The following is a 20,654-nucleotide window of genomic DNA, read 5'->3' on the forward strand; positions in this document are numbered from 1 at the left end:
ACAAGATGCACTTACATATTACAAAAACACAGTAAAATGCACTTTAGAATTAGAAACAAATCCTCTCATTCAACATCACCTTAGAAAAAGCCCACTTTGAAAACTGGAATCCACTTAAAGCTACCCAATCTTTTATAAATATTTTAAGATCAAATCTTAAAATAAAGGCTATAATCATCACAAAATCAACCCAGAAAAAGAGATAAAGAGAATTACTAAGCACTGCTGTTAGTACTTATTTAACCTTTTCATTAAAATTTCCAATCTTTATTTTGAAATATCTCCAATCCAAGAAACAATGGGAATATTTCCTTGTATTTTCCAAATGAACTGCTTTAGATTTGAAAAAAAAAATGCTTGGCTTAAAAGTAGGACTAAACAACAAATCTACTGGTAAAAATGTAAAGCATTAGAATAAACAATCCTAATTATGATATACGGATTGATTAAAAAAAGATTAAGTTTAGAGAAAGAACTGCTATCCTTTAATAAAGGAAAGAGGTAGCTCTAAGATCACATCTAATTATAATAATTGACTATGTCATGACACTAAAAGCATCAACAGGATGACACACAAGTTATTTGACTAAACTTATCACACATGACAAAGTCATACCTATCAGGCCTAATCTAGCCCAATGACAGACAATGTATTTTTTTCTCACCAAGGAAAATTAGACTTAAAACTTTCAATTTTCATTTTACATATAAAGCCAAACAAAATTAATAGGCACTCTAATTTTTTCCCAATCAGGACTTCAAAAACTACAAAATTCATCTAGTCCTAGATACACAACTATAAAACTGTGTTGGCTCTCTTTCTCAGCAGCAGCATCAACCTATACTATCTATAAAAAGTTATAATTTCCTAGGACCAAGGTTATAAACACCTTAGGTACTGAATCACCAGTGCAAGGACAGCTTATTTATTTATTTGTTTTGCAGTGGTGGGGATGGAACCCAGGGCTTCCTGCAATGCTAGCTAAGCACTCTGCCAATGAGCTACATTTCCAGCAGGCCAGTTATTTTTAATTGGGTTAAAATAAAGTAACATGTTAAAATATGTATTCTGTAGCTCCATTATCTGTGATATAGCACTCTTGAGAAATTGTAAATATCACTGTAAGATTTGTTTAGATAGTCACTTGGCTATATCACATGAAAAGAATATAGCTGAAATATATCTATGACTATCTGAAACACATTATCATCTTAATCTAAAATTAATACATACAATTCCAACACTAAACAAGATATCCCAGCAAATACATAAAACTGTTCTATGTAAGAAGGATGCTCTTGTTTTTATAATTTACTTTTATTCTGTTTTGGTGTTGGGGATCAAAAACCCAGGGCCTTCTATATAAATATGCACTTCACCAATGAGCTACCAACCCGTTCCCATGCTCCGAAGGGCTTTTAAGTTCATGATGTAAGACTGAAGACAGGATTTTAAAATGTAAGATTTTAAAAACTGCTAATCAACATTTCTAAGACTTGATATAAAAACAGAGGTCAAGTACTAAAGAAGTTATATCTTCTTGAATTTTATGGGTTATATCTTCTTGAATTTTATGGGTAATGCTAGTGAGACAAATATTCAAATTTTCAACTTTGCTGCCATATTTAGAGGCAACATGGTAGTCATTATGAGGGTCTAGATCAACCAAGCTTGTACCCAATTTCCTTACTCATGTTTCCTTAAGCACACCTCATTTCTTTATATGTAAAATGCAGACAATTATTATATCTGCCTCACAAAGGTGGCCTGAGAATTAAATGAAGTAACACGTAGTGTTATATCAATTCTAACTATGTGATCTTTATTACATAACTTCATTGAACCGAGTTTTCCCATCACTAGATAAATTAATTCTTCTCTTTCTGATCAATTTTCCTCTTGCTAGAAATTGCAGAAAACATCTTACTAATAACACCATCACTAAGGAGAAGTAAGACGATATTCAATCCCATGTGATTCTTTAATTGATTTTTAGGAAGAGGTGTGAAAAAGCTTTTTTTTGTTACTGAGATAGGAGAATAGATGTGAGGAAAAGTGTCAATTTTTATTCAGATAGACAGACTTTATATTTATACTTATAGATAGTCCTTTATAAAAATGGAGCTATAAAATTTGCAGATTAAACAAATGGCAATACAAACCATATCCTTTCATATATATATATTTCCTTTATATTAAATGATTTTTCAACACAATTTCCTTTTTACTCCCCCCTCCCTTTTTACCCCCCAACTGGGACTTCAAAAATTATAAAATTTATCTGTTTAAATCCTGAATTAAATATAGCCTTATGTCTTGTATTAAGGTCAGAACTTAATCAATAACCCTCTTAGGTTATTTGCTATGATTTAAACAATGGCTAAAAGAATATTTTCATTTAATTGACTAAATTATCTGAGAAAACAACAGGGGTTATATTGCTAAAATGGCCTTGATAAGGGACCCACGGTGATTATGCTCAAGCTGGACACTAGGGCAACCAACATCAGATGCATACTCATCAATACCCTATTGCTTCAGGAACTAGACATAAAGAAAGATAAGCTCAAATTGTCTAAGGCCAATGAAACTATCAGAATGGAGAAATGCCCCATTTTTTTGTATTCAGTTGTTTCTGAGCAGTTATTTCTTTTCTTTTTTGGTACTGGGGATTGAACCCAGGGACACTTAACCACTGAGCCACATCCTCAGCCGTTTTTTATATTTTATTTAGAGATAGGGTCTTGCTGAGTTGCTGAGGCTAACTTTGAACTCTTGATCCTCCTGCCTCAGCCTCCTGAGCCTCTGAGATGACAGGCATGCACCACCATGCCTGGTACTCCTAGCAGTTATTTTTTATTGTGAATTCTTATGAAATACCCTTGTCATTTAATCAAGCTTCTGGTCCTAATCTTCTTATGTTGGATGTTCACAGAGTATTATTCAGGAAGCCAAATCAATCTCTGAATATAAGTGCTTAACCTTTCCTCTGATCAAGGTAAATACTAAATGAAACAGTGAATATACTGTTTTAAAAAATAAAAAAAAGATCTCCTTTGAGAATTATTCCTATATTAACATACCAAAAGACTCTAGATATTTAAGATCACAGAATTTAAAGAGCAAAATTTGTAGTTCAAACTAGTTAAATAAAAGTGAAATTTTTCTTAACTCTGTTCTAAAAACTTTCAGATCTGAAATAAAATCATAAGTAGTATTTTTTATTTCAAGTATTAATAATAATTCGTTTTTCCTAAGATGGGGCTAACAAAAATGAGTGTTATTTAATATAATATCTTGGGATTACAGATACTAGCCAGTGAAATCTGTAATATTCCTAATCAGAGGTAAAAATCTAAAGGAATGAAAGCAAAATAGATTGTGGGAAGATGTCTTTAAGGTCACTGGAACCAGATTACTTTAAAGTAAAGTTTTTATAAAATAAGAGGTAAAATGTTGTCAGTATTAGTATCTGACCTGTTATCAGGTAACCTGAATAACTATATTTTCTAACTGTAAAGGCCAAGTTAACTTTAAAATAAACTTTAAAAACTAGTTTCAATATAAAGCTACTATGGTTCAATCAGCAATAATATTGAATTCTGACCTTTGGTGTCCGCATCTGTTATTTGCTCTTTGGCTACTTCCTCCTCTTCTTCAGCTATCGCCTGGAAGATTGCAGTCAGGAAGAAAAAAAGCAATTCACATAGTGGGCCTTCACTGTCATTTCCTACAAGAGCTTCCTCTAACACTTCTGTGAATAAAATGTTTAAAATGAATTTAAAGTTTTATTCATATTTGAAAAAACAACTCAACTGGAATAATAAACATTTAATCAACAATAGAAAGCAAGGCCAAGTATTATATCCAAGTAAAAATTTTTAAATATTCATAATGATTACAAATAAAATACAATAAAATCATAAGTCAAAGTTACTATTTTCTCAAGCAAGCCAAAATAGCTTGAACAGCCCAATATTTCATTCAAATTTAAATGTGAGGCACACAAAAGATAAAAGAAATACTGTTTTGTCTGTTTTCCTTTGTGAAACTAAGAAAAAGGTAAAAAAGAAAAACTATTTAAAGGTGATTGATATCTATGTACAAAGTATTATCATGTAAAAATCCTAAGAATTCCACTGAGCCATTTGTTACATGAATTTGCCTGAGATGTAAAATTCGGTTGTAGAGAATTTATGAAAAAAAATTTACTTTGAGGAAAAATATATCACTAAAATCTGCAAAAAAAAAAAAAAATTAAATGGGAGGCACAAATTCAGGCACTTTACAGATTATAATTTTATTCTGATTAGCAAATATTTGTTATTGTATCCCACTGTTCCCAAAAGGTGTGTAGGACATTGTTGTTCACTAATTATTGCATAGGAAAGGTAATTATTAGCTTTAATTTTTTTTAAAGAGAGAGAATTTTTTAATATTTATTTTTTAGTTTTCGGTGGACACAACATCTTTATTTTATTTTATTTTATTTTTCAAAAGAGAGAGTGAGAGAGACAGAGAGAGAGAGAGAGAGAGAGAATTTTAACATTTATTCATTTTTTCTTAGTTCTCGGCGGACACAACATCTTTGTTGGTATGTGGTGCTGCTGAGGATCGAACCCGGGCCGCGCGCATGCTAGGCGAGCGCTCTACCGCTTGAGCCACATCCACAGCCCCTTTATTTTATTTTTATGTGGTGCTGAGGATCAAACCCAGTGCCCTGCACATGCCAGGAGAGCGCACTACCGCTTGATCCACCCACATTCCCAGCCCAGCTTTAAATTTTAATCGCAATATTGTGTTCAAGTGTTAAATAAATGCTTCTTATCTAATTTGTCTTACCTATACCAGCACTGTTTAAACCTTTTTGATTGGTAAGGCACAATGATTCATATCTAGCTCATAAGGAAAAACTGAAGAATTTCAAAGCCCCTTGAATTTTTTTTTTTTTTGAGACAGGGTCTTGCTATGTTACCCATGCTTGGTTCAAATTCATAATTCTCCAGTCTCAGTCTCCTGAGTAGCTGAAATGAAAGGTGTGTATTACCATGCCTGGCTTAAGAATACCCTCTTATTAAAACTGAGACCATAATTATAATTCTGTTTTTTGAGGGTTCCTATGTGGATTTTTTTTTCTTTTGGTATTGAGAAATTGAACTCAGGAGTGCTTATTCGCTAAGTCCCAGCTCCAGCCCCAGCCCTTTTGGTTATTTTCTATTTTGAGGCAGGGTCTCATTACATTGCTAAGGCTGGCTTTGAACTTGTGATCCTCCTGCCTCAGCATCCCCAGCCACTTGGATTACAGGTGTGCACCACTGCTTCCTGCATGCATACATGGATCTTAATATTTTGTCTACTGAACAGCTAAAAATTCAAAATTAGACCTAAATCTCTCCTTAAACTCTATTATAAATATTTATACAAAGTAAAAGTATGTAAGTAGACAGATAAGCAGAATTACAAATCAAAGGGAGGTAATCATTTGTCAGTAACCATGCGCACACCACTCAAGTAGTGGAGTCTATTCCTCCAACCCCTTCAGTTCCAGGTGGCTTGTAACTGCTCTGACCAATGGAATGTGGCCTAAATAATACTGTGCTGGTTTCAGGCCTAATCTTTCAGAGGGCTGGCAGTTTCTGTTTTCTTGCCTTCTGAACCTTCAGCTGCCACATAAGTAAGAAGAAATGGAAGGCCATGTGAAGAGAACTGAGGCATCAGACATGTGCATTAAGAAGCCATCTCAAACATCTATCCAGTTAAGCCTTTGGATGATTATGATCTTAACTAGGTAATAACACAAGAGAACCCAAGAAATAATGGAACAGTTAAGTCTAGTGACCTTAAGAACTTTGAGAAGTAGCTTACTTTTTTAAAAATATTTTTAAATTGTCAATGGATCTTTATTTATTTATATGCAGTACTGAGAATCAAACCTAGTGCTTCACACATGCTAGGCAAGTGTTCTACCACTGAGCCACAAACCCAGCCCCAATAGCTTGTTTTTCTTAAGCCGGTAATGAAGGGTAAACTACATAACATATCAGTATATAATTAGAGTACTTGCCTAGGGTTACGCCCTCAGGAAATTCATCTTGAAGATCAAAAAGTTCCCCAAATGCATTAAGGAACTCCAAAACCATTAGAGCATCACCAAAGATTTCAGGAGGTAGTCTAGTTTTCACTGGAGTTGGTTCTGGAAGTTCCTGCAAGATTAAGCAATTTATATAACTTTTGAATCAAGTATAGGTAAATGCAGTATACTCTTCACCTAATAAAAATTATTCTATATAAACCAGCTGTCTTTAATAATCCTGGATGTTTATATAATCACCTTTGGAACTCTTATAGATTTCATGGACTTCCAACTTTACTAGCAAGGGACTCTGAGAAAAAAATATTATTCTTCCTAAAACTGAGAATGTAACTTTAAGCTGAAGTGAATTTCTGACTCTATTTCCTAGCTAAGAGGGCCTTTTAATCTAGATTTTGAAGTCAAATTAGTTATGAAAATGTTGTCTTCAGTGCAGTATCTCCTTATGATATGAAATATAATCCCAACAGACTGATTTGAAAGTGCTTCCTTATAAGCTGGGAATGAGTTTGGTTTTAGGTACTTAGGTTCTTCTGGAAAAAGGCAAGAATCTGTACCTAGTAATCAGCCTTAATGCATGCCTGGCGACAGCACTTACCAAATTGTCAAGGATCACAAAAACTGATCAATTATTTCTACAGAATAGTAATTATTGTCAAAGTTTTTTTTTTTTTTTTAAACAAAGCACTAGCAATGCTACCTTGGAACTCTAAGGCTGAATATTTGCTTAACTGGTTATTTCCTTTCAGTTAAACATAAAGAGGTCACTATTAAATGAAAGAAACATTTCATCAGCAAAGCCACATACAACATATAAAATACACATGTGCCAAATATCATATAACATGCTTTTACCTTAAGGTCATCACATTCCATATCTTCTCTTGGTTTACTCCATTGTTTTAGGTATTCCATATATTTTCGCTTTTCTTCACGTAATTTCTCTCTTTCCTAATTAAAAAACGGTTAGTAATAATTCTTTGAAGAAATTTAATAAACTTGAGATCTTGTTAGAAATACAAATACTTGGGCCCCATCCTAGGCTTACCAAATCAGGAACTCTGAGGTTAGGAGTAGCAATTGGTTAAAAAACCCTTCTGGTAACTTCAATGTACATTAATGTTTTAGAACCACTGGACAGAATAATACCTATTAAGTAATTCTACAAAGACCAAAAATGCCTGGTACATACTGGTTCCTGAATAAATATTAATTTAACTCATACTGCCCACTCACTACTTGAATTCAATTACATCCTGACAAAGTAAATTAACATTAGAATACTTAAATAAAACCTCCCCTTCAGTTTATAATACATTTGTTATTTTCAAGATTAATTTGAATCTGTTAACAGCTCAGAGACATGCAGAGGAACATAAGTAAAAGCAACAACAATATTATATAGTTCATGGACTTCTCATTCTTATAATCCAGGCTATTTCTCTTGTTCACTTGGTCTTTTGTTGAAAACTTAATTTCTTTGTTCTGATATTTGAAGCTGCAAGGTAAATACTGTAAGGTCTCTAATAAAGCAGCACAAATAAAATATTTCATCATTATTTCCCAGTAAACATTTTTAATATACATTAAAACTATATTCTAACTTTGAATTTTAGGAACATGAAAGATAACTATGCACTTATCAATTTTTCCACATAAAAGGGCTAGTTAGAGAACTTATTAACTGTGCTTTGAGCAGTCTGCTATAATGTTTTTCTCCTAAAAAACAATTCTTACAGGACATAATACGATGGGCATTCTCATTCATTGTTGCTGAGAGTGTATAAATAAGCCCATGTTTGACAAATATTTAGCTAAGTATATATATAGAAAGTATTTTAAGTGTTCTTAGCCTCTGACCTACTATTCTACATATTAATTCAGGGGCAGAGCAAAAAACAACAAACAAAAAAGAAATTTGGATTTATGAGAAAAAGACTATAAAGTGCTTAATTTTAGTTATTTGATGAATTATTGGGCAGTCACTAAAAATTCCACTTTAGGTTATTTAATAATATGAAGGAATGTTTATAATAAATATTAGGTGAAAACAGAATATAAAGTTATAAATGGTAAGTGCTCTAACTATTTAAGACCTTGAATAAAGGCTGGAAATTAATTCAAGTGTTATTTTAATTCCATCCCTAACTGTTACCATTAAATTACAAGTGATTCTTATTCTCTACATTTCCAGAGTAAGTTTGTATTTGGCCCTTGACAGCACACTAAGAGCCTATTTGAAATATTTCAAGAAACTATAGGCAATTTAAATGAATACAGTGTATAACCTGATCCTCTGAGGCTAGTTGTAGACATCCCAAAAATCCACCTATGAAAATGTCTAAGTTGAACAGAACCAGCTACAGACTTTTGTTAAGAAACATCTACCACTGAAGACTATAAAGATTTGCTGGAATACCCTATTATTATACACACTTAATTTTTCAAGGAGGATAAGAACACCATAATAAATTCTTAATAATCATAGAATTTATTTATTTTAGTTTTTCATTAATGTAGACAGGGTCTTACTATGCTGACCAGACAGGCCTTTAACTCTTGGGTTCAAATGGCTCTGCTGCCTTTTCCCTATATGTAGCTAGGACTACAGGTATGTGCCTGATTTGAATTTACTATATTTTATCACTATTTATTTCTTTTACCTTTGAAAGTTTCATGCATAATAATTGTCCTAAATTTGGAATTCTAAATAATGAAGATCATTTGGGTTGCACTTTAAGTTTTAAGTTTGGCATAAAGACATGTAGAAATATATTGAATCTTGCAGGGCACCTGTAATTCCAGCTACTTAGGAGGCAAGTTCAAGGCTAGCCTTGGCAACTCAGTGAGACCACCCCATTTCAAAATAAAAAGTATAAAAAGGGCTGGGGATGTAGATCAGTTATAGAGATCCACTGGGTTCAATCCCCAGTACCGTGTGAATGAAATTAGTAAAGTATTTGAAAATTAACCATGAATTTAAATATGTGAAGTAATATTACTATTTGTAGAAGCACAACTAATATTCTAAAATAAATACCTTTTCTCTTTCTATTTTAAGTCTCTCTTTTTCCTCTTTTTTCTTTAGTCTTTCTTCTTCAACAATCTTCTTCAATTCTTCCCTCTTTTTCTCTTTATCCTCCTTTTCTTTCTTTTTTGCTTCTAGGGCATCTGCTTTTTCTCTTTTTAATTTAGCCTTTTGGAAAGCTGTGGAGAAGGTCAAACTTAAAAATGTAAACAGGCAAAAACAACATTTGACATTTTTTTATGCAACAAAAAAAGCCCTGACATAATTTATGGTTAAATGAGATTAGTAGAGACAAAATTCCCAAAGGGAGTCAGCAGATAATAGATTAAAATGGGAAAAGCAAATTGGTTAGGTTTAAGACAAACTACAGTACTGGGACAAACAAATCCTTCCTTTGAAAGCCCTGATACTCAAACTGTGGTCTAAAGACAGGGCAAGGTAATCATCTTGTTAAAAATGTAGAATTTCAAGAGATCCAAGATGGCGGAATAGGGGAGATCCCTTTCTGGCTGCTCTGTGGCATGAAACCAAGAAAGTAGACAGGGAGCTTCTCCACAAGGTCTCGCCTAGAGGGAATACAACATCTGAGAGAGTGGGAGAAGACCCCTATACACAGGATTTTCACAGAAATCACCAGTGCTGCAACCACCCATGCAGAAATCAGAGCCTATGTGCTCGAGTTAAGTCTCCGGACTTCGGACCCAAAGCCCGCAGGTCTAGCTCACACAGGGCTCACAAGCGGCTCACAAGCGGCTCACTGTTCAGCACCTCTGCAGAACTCCAGACTGCGCTCTGCTCCCACACAGGTCACTCAGCCGCTATCTATCCACAGCTCCGCCCAGCTCCGCCCAACTCAGGAGACACCCTGGCACTGGAAACAGAACAACTTCATCTTGGAAAAACTTCCTCACCATTTTTTTTGGTGGGTGTGGCTACCAGATGGAATCGCCATCTGAGCAGGAGAGATCTTGGAACTCTACAAGAGTACTACAAATCTATAGGGTTAAAAACAAGAACACACCAGATCCACAGAGCTGGAAAGGAAGACACATGAGCAACATGAAAAGGGAAGAAAGTACCACAAACAAATCAAGGCAACACATCATTAGAAGAATTGGCAGCTACAGCAGAAAAAAGGACAGAGAAAGATTTCAGGATACACATGGTTAAAATGTTTTGGGATCTCAAAGACATAAGAGAACAAATACAGGCAGTGAAAGATCACTGACAATGAGCTACATAAACAAATCCAAGAAGCAAAAGATCACCTCAACAGGGAGATAGAGGTTTTAAAAAAGAACCAAACAGAAATCCTTGAAATGAAAGAAATAATAAAGCAAAGTAAAAACTCAAATGAAAGCCATCACCAACAGAGTAGACCACTTAGAAGATAGGATATCAGACAATGAAGATAAAATAAATCATCTTGAAAAGAACATACACCACACAGCGAAAATGATAAGAAACCAAGAGCAGAACATTCAAGAAATATGGGATAGCATAAAAAGACCAAATTTAAGAGTTATTGGGATAGAGGAAGACATAGAAGTCCAAACCAAAGGAATGAACAATCTATTCAATGAAATAATATCAGAAAACTTTCCAAACATGAAGGACGAATTGGAAATCCAAATTCAAAAAGCCTACAGGACGCCAAATGTACAAAATCACAACAGATCCACACCAAGGCAGATAATAATGAAAGTGACATACAGAATAAGAAATTTTAAAAGCCACAAGAGAAAGGAATCAGATTACATATAAGGGAAAACCAATTAGGATAACAGCAGATTTTTAAACACAGACTCTAAAAGCTAGAAGATCCTGGAACAACATATATATAATGGGTGCCAACCAAGAATCCTGTATCCAACAAGATTAAGCTTTAGATTTGAAGATGAAATAAAAACCTTCCACAATAAACAAAAGTTAAAAAGAATTTCTAGTTAGAAAACCAGCACTACAAAACATCCTTGGCAGAATATTTTATGAAGAGGGGGCTGGGGTTGTGACTCTGGGGCTAGGGTTGTGGCTCAGTGGTACCATGCTCGCCTAGCACATGTGAGGCCCTGGGTTCAATCCTCAGCACCACATAAAAATAAATAAATAAAGGTATCGTGTTCAACTACAACTAAAAAAAAATTCATGAAGAGGAAATGAAAAACAACAATGAAAATCAGCAGAGGGAGGTAGTACACTAAAGGAAAACTAATAAAAGAGGAAAACTAATTCAAGTTAAATAATAAAAATAAACAAATATGGCTGGAAATACAAACCATCTCTCAACAGTAACCCAAAGTGTTAATGACTTAAACTCACCAATCAAAAGACACAGGCTAGCAGACTGGATTAAAAAAAAAACCCAACAATATGCTGCCTCTAGGAGACTCATCTGATAGGAAAAGACATAACACAGACTGTAGGTGAAAGGTTGGGAAAAATCATACCATTCACATGGACTGTGGAAGCAAGCAGGGGTTTCCATACTCATATCAAATAAAGTAGACTTCAAGCTAAAATTAATCAAAAGGGATATAGATAGACATTATATACTGCTCAAGGAACTACACACCAACAGGCATAACAATCATAAATATATATGCTCAAACAATAGTGCAGCTATGTTCATCAAACAAAATCTTCTCAAGTTCAAGAGTCAAACTGACCACAACACAATAATCTTGGATGACTTTAATATAATTCTCTCTCCACTGGATAGATCTTCCAAACAAAAGCTGAATAAAGAAACTATAGAACTCAATAACATAATCAGTAACTTTAACTTAACTAACATATATAGAATATTTCAACCTGTATCAAGTGGATACACTTTCTTCTCAGCACCACATGGATCTTTCTCTAAAATAGACAATATACTATGCCACAAAGCAACTGTTAGCAAATACAAAAAAGTAGAGATACTAACAGGCATTTTATCATATTATGATAGAGTGAAACTGGAAATCAACGAAAAAAATAAAAAATAAAAATTTCTCCATCACCTGGAGACTAAACAATATGCTGCTGAATGAACAATGGGTTACAGAAGACATCTAGGAGATTAAAAAATTCATAGAGGTAAATGAGAACATAGACATAACATATCGAAATCTCTGGGACACTATGAAAGCAGTACTAAGAGGAAAATTCAATGCATGGAGTTCATTCCTTAAAAGAAGAAAAAGTCAACAAATAAATGACCTCACATTACATCTCAAAGCCCTAGAAAAATGAACAAAAAACCGGCAGCAAAAGCAGTAGAAGGAAAGAAATAATTAAAATTAGAGCTGAAATCAACGAAATCGAAACATCAACAACAACAAAAACAATTTAAAAAATTGACAAAACAAAAAGTTGGTTCTTTAAAAAAAATAAATAAAATTGACAGACTCTTAGCCACGCTAACGAAGAGAAGGAGAGAGAACTCAAATTACTTGCATATGTGATGAAAAAGGTAATATCACAACAGACACTACATAAATACAGAGGATAATTAGAAATTATTTTGAAATCTTATACTCCAATAAAATAGAAGACATTGAAGGCATCAACAAATTTCTTAAGTCACATGATCTGCCCAGATTGAGTCAGGAAGATATACACAATTTAAACAGACCAATTATCAAGTGAGGAAATAGAAGAAGCCATTAAAAGCTTACCAACCAAGAAAAGCCCAGGACCAGATGGATACACACCTGAGTTTTACAAGACCTTTAAAGAAGAACTAATATCAATATTCTTCAATTTATTTCAGGAAATAGAAAAAGAGGCAGCAATTCCAAACTTATTCTGTAAGGCCAACATCACCTGATTCCAAAACCAGGAAAAGACACATCAAAGAAAGAAAACTTCAGACCAATATCTCTAATGAACATAGATCCAAAAATTCTCAATAAAATTCTGGCAAATCAAATACAAAACATATCAAAAAGATTGTGCACCATGATCAAGTGGGATTCATTTCCAGGGATGCAAGGTTGGTTCAACATACAGAAATCAATACATGTAATTCATCACATCAATAGACTTAAAGATAAGAATCATATGATCATCTCAACAGATGCAGAAAAAACTATTAACAAAATACAGCACCCCTTTAGGCTCAAAACACTAGAAAAACTAGGGATAACAGGAACATATCTCAACTTCGTAAAGGCTATCTACGCTAAGACTCAGGCCAACATCATTCTAAATGGAGAAAAATTGAAGGCATTCCCTCTAAAAAACTGGAATAAGACAGGGATGCCCTCTTACACCACTTCTATTCAACATAGTTCTTGAGCAATTAGACAAAAGAAATCAAAGGGATATTTATAGGAAAAGAAGAACTTAAATTAGCAATATTTGCCGACGATATGATTATATACCTAGAAGACCCAAAAAATTCTACCAGAAAACTTCTAGAACTAGTAAATGAATTCAGCAAAGTAGAAGGATATAAAATCAACACCTATAAATCAAAAGCATTTCTGTATATCAGTGACAAAGCCTCTGAAAAGGAAATGAGAAAAGCTACCCCATTCACAATATCAAAAAAAAAAAAAAAGATACTTGGTAATCAACTTAATGAAAGAGGTGAAAGATCTATACAATGAAGACTATAGAACCCTAAAGAGAGAAATCAAAGAAGACCTTAGAAGATGGAAAGATCTACCTTGCTCTTGGATAGGCAGAATTAACATTATCAAAATGACCATACTATCAAAAGCACTATACAGATTTAATGCTATTCCAATCAAAATCTCAATGGCATTCCTCATAGAAATTAGAAAAAAGAATCATCAAATTCATCTGGAAAAATAAGAGACCCAGAATAGCTAAAGCAATCCTTAGCAGAAAGAATGAAGCAGGTGGCAGCGCTATATCAGACCTTAAACTATACTACAGAGCAATAGTAACAAAAACAGCATGGTATTTTGAGTATGTATGAGTGTACCTTACTCAAAAACAGCACCAAAACAGACTGGTAGACCAATGGTACAGAATAGAGGACACAGATAATAATTACAATTATCTTACATTAGACAAAGGTGCCAAAAACATGCACTGGAGAAAAGATAGCATCTTCAACAAATGGTGCTGGAAAAACTGGAAATCCATATGCAATAAAATGAAATTAAACTCCTATCTCTCACCGTGCACAAAACTTAACTCAAAATAGATCAAGGACCTAGGAATTAGACCAAAGACTTTGTGTCTAATAGAAGAAAAAGTAGGCCCTAATCTTCATCATGTGGTATGAGGTCCCAACTTCCTTAATAAGACTCCTATAGCACAAGAATTAAAACCAAGAATCAATAAATGAGATGGACTCAAACTAAAAAGTTTCTTCTCAGGAAAAGAAACAATCTGTGAGGTGAACAGAGAACCTACATCCTGACAGCAAATTTTTATCCCTCACACATCATATAGAGCACTAATCTCTAGGATATATAAAAAACTCAAAAAGCTAAGCACTGAAAAAACAAATAACCCAATCAACAAATGGGCCAAGGACCTGAACAGACACTTCTCAGAAGAGGATATACAATCAATCAACAAATATATGAAAAAATGCTCATCATTTCTAGCAATCAGAGAAATGCAAATCAAAACTACTCTCAGATATCATCTCACTCCAGTCAGAATGGAAGCTATTATGAAGACAAAAAACAATACATGTTGGAGAGAATGTGGGGGAAAAGGTACACTCATAGATTGCTGGTGGGACTGCAAATTGGTGCAGCCAATATGGAAAGCAGTATGGAGATTCCTTGGAAATCTGGGAATGGAACCACCATTTGACCCAGCTATCCCTTTCCTTGAACTATACCCAAAGGACTTAAAAAAAAGCATACTACAGGGACACAGACACATCAATGTTTATAGCAGCACAATTCACAATAGCTAAACTGTGGAGCCAACCTAGATACCCTTCAGTGGATGAATAGATAAAAAAAAAATGTGGCATATATACACAATAGAATTTTACTCAGCAATGAAAGAGAATAAAATCATGGCATTTGCAGGTAAATAGATGGTGTTGGAGAAAATAATGCTAAGTGAAATTAGCCAATCCCCAAAAAACAAATGTGGAAAGTTTTCTCTGATATAAGGAGGCTGACTCATAGTGGGGTAGGGAGGGGGAGCATTGGAGGATTAGATGAATTCTAGATAGGGCAGAGGGGTGGGAGGGGAAGGAAGGAGGCAGGGGATTAGCAAGGGAGGTGAAATGTGATGGATACATTATCCAAAATACATGTATGAAGACTCGAATTGAGTGTCAACATACTTTATATATAAATAGATATGAAAAATTGTGGTATATATGTGTAAAAGGAATTGTAACTCAAAAAAAAAAAAACCAAAGTACATGTATAAAGGCGTCGATTGGCGTGAACATACTCTATATACAAAGATATGAAAATTTATACTGTGTATGTATAAGAATTGTAATGCATTCCGCTGTCATGTATTTAAAAAAATTGATTTATTCTTTGAAAAAAAATGTAGAATTTTAGCCCTCACACAAACCTATTAATTAAGAAACCTTTTTTTTAATATTTTATTTTTTAGTTGTAGATGGACACAACATTTTATTTTTGTGTGGTGCTGAGGATCAAACCCAGGGCCTCACACGTGCCAGGTAAGCATTCTACTGCTGAGCCTCAACCCCAGCCCAAGAAGAACCCTTATTTTAACAAGTCTTTTAAAATATTGCTTCCCAAAACATTCAAGTTTGGGAAGCAATGTTTTAAAAGGCTATGCGAATCAAACATACTATGTTTATAAATTCTGGAAATTCCTACTTCTGAGATGTTATCTGAGGGTAAAAAATACTTACTCTGGGAAAAAAAAAAAAACAACAACAACCAGAAATATGTCTCCCACTTGGGCCCACGAGAAATATTCTTTCTTGTTCTAAAGAGTTTAGAGGGAGATATTAAAACTCACCCAGTGTCTTCATTTCTTCTTGTTTCAAAAATTTATCTCTTTCTTTAATAGCTTTGCTCCTATAACCCATGATACTCTGTTTATTAGTAAAGTTGTCTTCCTAAAAAACAAACCATGAAACTAAACTTATAAACCAGAAATTTATATAAACTGATGGTCTGCCTGGATCTTAACTAAGTAAGAATAAAAAACAAAATTTAAAAGTCCACAAAAAGACACCTTCTTCATACTACAATGAGTTTTTTACTCTAAAGTATAACTGAACTTTTAATAACTCCAGTCAGAATAATACTCAGAACATAAGTTAATACCATAGCTCTATGAATTACCAGAGTATCATCCCAGGAAAAACAACCGGTAGTATACAGTCTTGAAATATGCATTAGAAAAACAAAAATCCTCCAGATTATTTTATAAACTAGATAGGGTAAACATCAAATATGAAAAAGACAGAGAAAAGACATGTCAGAAACATTTTTGTGGCCACTGTTAAACAATGTCAAAATTTTACTTTATTCCTTGTAAGAATGTCTCTAAATTGCTTAACAAGTATAATATTCTTATTATGTTATAAATATAATAAAACAAATAATTCATGTGAATATTTGAGTACTTCGCATGGGTCAGGCACAATACTAATCATAGTGAAAAACAAGATAGATTTGGTTCCTTTCCTTATAGATAGTTTAGCAGGTAAGTCAGATTTTAAATGAAATATAGAAAAGCTTGTTATAGCTGAAGCTCAATGTTCTGAATAAACACTTTCCAAATCTAAAAATTAGGCTAAATTCTAAAATGGAAAGACTAAACAGCCAAAAAGACTTAAAATTCAGTTGGTGTTAGAAAGGAAAAGTGGTAATGAATGATTCTAACTTTAATTATCTTGTGAATAATAGTATCAATACCACTACATCATCAAAACAAGGGACCAGTTTTGAATTCCAGTTCAAATCCCAGCTTTTATATTCTCACTTTGAGAATGGAATCTTTCTTCATTTATAAAATGGGATCCTGCCTATTTTGAAGAGCTATCATGAGGCTTAAAGAATATACACAATAAATTGTTTGATATAAAGTAGGAATAAAATAAAAAGTAGTTTATTATATTGAAAATTATTTGGAAGAAGGAAATAAACTTCATCTAGGATAGATGTTACTGAGAAGAGTGACACAGTCTAAAGGAAAGAAAAACAGAATTCCCCAGCTAAGGTTTTTTATCAGGGAAGAAGTAAGAAAAATCTTGTTTTGCTTATTCCTCTTATAGCACAAGCAACTCTTTTGACCACTTAACTGAAGCCTGGAAATGATTCTGAAAGACTCCTCAATAAATTTCTAAATCATGCTGACTGTGCTGCAAACTATACTTAGAAACAGTGAGAATCTAACTGTAAATGATTATAACCATTAGCAATCCCTAACTAGCAGAAGAGAATAAACAGAATTCATAGAATAAGGGTATGAGAAAATAAAAACACAGAAATGGAATTAAAGGATTAGAATAATCCAAAATAAATTTCCTTCAACTTAAGACAGCTGCATTGGTTTCTTAGTTTGTCCAATTTCAGAAACTTTCATAATGTCATTGCTCTCTGAATTGAGAAATGGCAATGACTTGTGGTAGAATAATTCCTTATTGCTAGGGAGTAAGCACAGAATTAAACACATCAACCTATATTGCCTTTTCCCCTTTTGTTCTAAAACTTCTTAGGGAAGATTTACTTCACATTCTGAAGTCTTTCATTACATACATTGAATCAGTACATTCTTATTTGCTTGAATTTAGACCATCAGTTTTTGGTTAAAGACTATTTTCAGCCTGTACATAAAACAAATAATTAAATATTTAAGCAAGATGAATATTTTTATGAAAAGAACATTTTAGAACCACTTGACAGAGAAATTAGAACCTCAAGACTAACTACAGATTTTTCTGCCTCATTTCCCATTATATTTCTCTCTGTACTAACAGATCAATCATACTATATTCACTACTCAGTGATGCCCTACAAGAGTCCCCAAATCCCTTGTGATCTTTTTTTCATACCTCAAACACCTTTCCCACTTCTTTGCCTAATCATTAGAAATCTTGTATACTGTTTAGCTCAAGTATTATTCCTTAAAGTACTCCATAATTTCCTCCAATCAGAATTTTTTTCTCTTTACACTTCAATCTCACAATTTAGTCCCTACATTTCATTCTGCTTTACATTTCAGTAATTGGTTATATGCTTGCTTCATCTTGGCAAAAAAATCATATGGCATGAAAACAGTGTATATAATTCACTCTTAAAGCCTTTCCAAACCTTAAGGCTGAGCAGCTATCAACACACAGTTCACACATACATTTTTCTTGTGTACAGTAATGGTTTTCTACTTATAGACTACAGGCTGACAGGAACCAAACATTGCTCTTGATTCTGAATAATGTTTCATTAGCAAGTAAAATATAGTTTTAGCTTCTTCTCACTTACTTGACTAACAGATACTCGCTTGGGAGGTCTCCCTCTTCTTCTGTTAGCAGGACTGAAGATAATTGTAGGTGGATCATCAGGGAAGAAATAGGAAAAATCTTGTTCTGCTATTTTATATGCTAAGAGAGATGACGGCTTCGTAAAAGAAAAAAAAGTACAATAACAACACATTAGTAAACCGTAAACCATGTACAGATACCACTAATGTATCACATTAATTACTACTAAAGTGGTTATAAAGACCAGGCTACAGACATTAGAATTTCATGTGTTACTGTGTAGTGATACATTTTAGTTGGTTTACATTTGATTCTTTTCTAAATTACATTATTAATCAGTCTTACCAGAAAGAAAACTACACTTCAAAGATTACCATAAAACACCAAGAATGTTTTTATCAATTTGCTTCACACTCTATCACTGAAATAGTCCAGCCCTTTTTAATTTTTTTTTTCTTTTTTAGATAGGGTTTCACTAAGTTGCCCAGGCTAGCCTCAAACTTGCAATCCTCATGCCTCAGCCTACTGAGTAGCTGAAATTACAGGTATGCCCACTACACATGGCTCAGATCCTGAATTCTAAAACTACTTCAAAATTACACATATAATAATCTATTTATTTTGCTTTTGACTAATTGCCTGAGATTTTCTATGTAAATAATTAATTCATATATTTACCATTAAAAATATACCACTGTAACTCTATAAATTGTTTTTGTTTTTACTTGATACAAAATATTCATGGAATACAGTACAATTTCTGTACCCCCAATACTTTTTTTTTTTTTAACTGTTTCCCAACCCTGAGTTTAGATTTTCATTTTAGGGTTAGGTAATAAATACTGTATGTATCAAATTTTTAAAACTGTTTTGGATAAAAGCATAAATATTTATAAATTCATATAATTTTACCTCAGAATTTAAGTTCAGAAGTTAATCTCTCTTTTTCTTTTTTGTAGTATTGGGGATTGAACCCAGGGATTCTCAACCACCAAGCTATACTCACAGCCCTTTTTATTTTTTGAGACAGGATCTAAGTTGTCCAGGCTGGGCTCTAACTCAATCCTCCTGTATCAAACTCCCAAATCTCTGGGATTTTAGGCATGTGCCACCATGCCTGGCCAATCTCATTCTTACTGGAAGTTGTATGGTTCAAGGACAATTACCAAATTTATGAGCTTCTTTCCCTTTACCTTATATCTAGAACTTGTTTAACTGTCATCCATGTGTAACCCTAAATGTTTCACTAATTTTGGCCTTGTGACCAAGATCATCACTTTTTCTCAAAGAAACCATATGTCATTTATAGAAATATCATTTCAAGAAATGTATAAGAGGGGCTGGGTTGTGGGCTCAGCGGTAGAGCACTTGCCTAGTAGTGTGAGGTCCTGGGGTTTGATCCTCAGCACCATATAAAATAAAATAAAAATATTCTGTCCAACTACGACTAAAAATGTAAAAGAAATGTATAAAAAATAATGATCCAAAAATTCAAGTATTAACAAAACAAAAACACTTCTACTGAGAACTTGATTTTCTACATATTTATTTTAAGAATACCATGTTTTTTAAGAAAAGATTTTTAGCTGTAGATGGACACAATCTCTTTACTTTTTTATGTGGTTCTGAGATCAAACCCAGTGCCTCACACATGCTAGGCAAATGCTCTACCACTGAGCCACAACTCCAGCCCAGAACACCATTTTTAATACTTAAAATTCAATCGATTCTGGCTATCATAATAATCAATAACCTATTAAGACCTTACATCAAAGTTGGGCTGGGGTTGTGGCTCAGTGGTAGAGTACTTGCCTGGCATGTGAAAGGAACTGGGTTCGATCCTTAGCACCACATAAAAACATAAGCAAATAAAATAAAATCATGCTGTTTATCTAAAACTACCAAAAGGAAAAAAAAATCTTACATCGAAGTAGACTCCATTAGGATAATTTCATGTTATCCTACATAATTCTGAGTATATAGAACAGCTCTTTCAGCATGAATATAAAGCACATGGGTGGTTTCTTCTCAAATATAGGATGAGTATTCCTTATGCTTGGAATCAGAAGTGTTACAGATAATTTAAGACTCTGAAATATTTGCATATACTTAATATTTTGGAGATGGAACA

General features: G+C 33.5%; 1 protein-coding gene across 3 annotated transcripts in view; it reads right to left on the reverse strand.

Moving 5' to 3' along the window:
* The window catches only part of Baz1a (bromodomain adjacent to zinc finger domain 1A), a 112,700-nt gene that overhangs the window by 33,299 nt on the left and 58,747 nt on the right, over positions 1 to 20,654 (reverse strand). For all 3 annotated transcript variants that reach the window (XM_077799713.1, XM_077799712.1, XM_077799711.1), the window contains 6 exons: positions 18,525 to 18,659; positions 16,054 to 16,153; positions 9,133 to 9,299; positions 6,948 to 7,043; positions 6,066 to 6,204; positions 3,609 to 3,755 (listed from right to left, as the gene is read on the reverse strand). In XM_077799713.1, the coding sequence (XP_077655839.1) occupies positions 3,609 to 3,755; positions 6,066 to 6,204; positions 6,948 to 7,043; positions 9,133 to 9,299; positions 16,054 to 16,153; positions 18,525 to 18,659 (784 nt within the window). The remainder of the gene's footprint in view (positions 1 to 3,608; positions 3,756 to 6,065; positions 6,205 to 6,947; positions 7,044 to 9,132; positions 9,300 to 16,053; positions 16,154 to 18,524; positions 18,660 to 20,654) is intronic.

The sequence above is a fragment of the Urocitellus parryii genome, chromosome 6 (assembly GCF_045843805.1).
Source record: "Urocitellus parryii isolate mUroPar1 chromosome 6, mUroPar1.hap1, whole genome shotgun sequence".
Classification (NCBI taxonomy): Eukaryota; Metazoa; Chordata; class Mammalia; order Rodentia; family Sciuridae; genus Urocitellus; species Urocitellus parryii.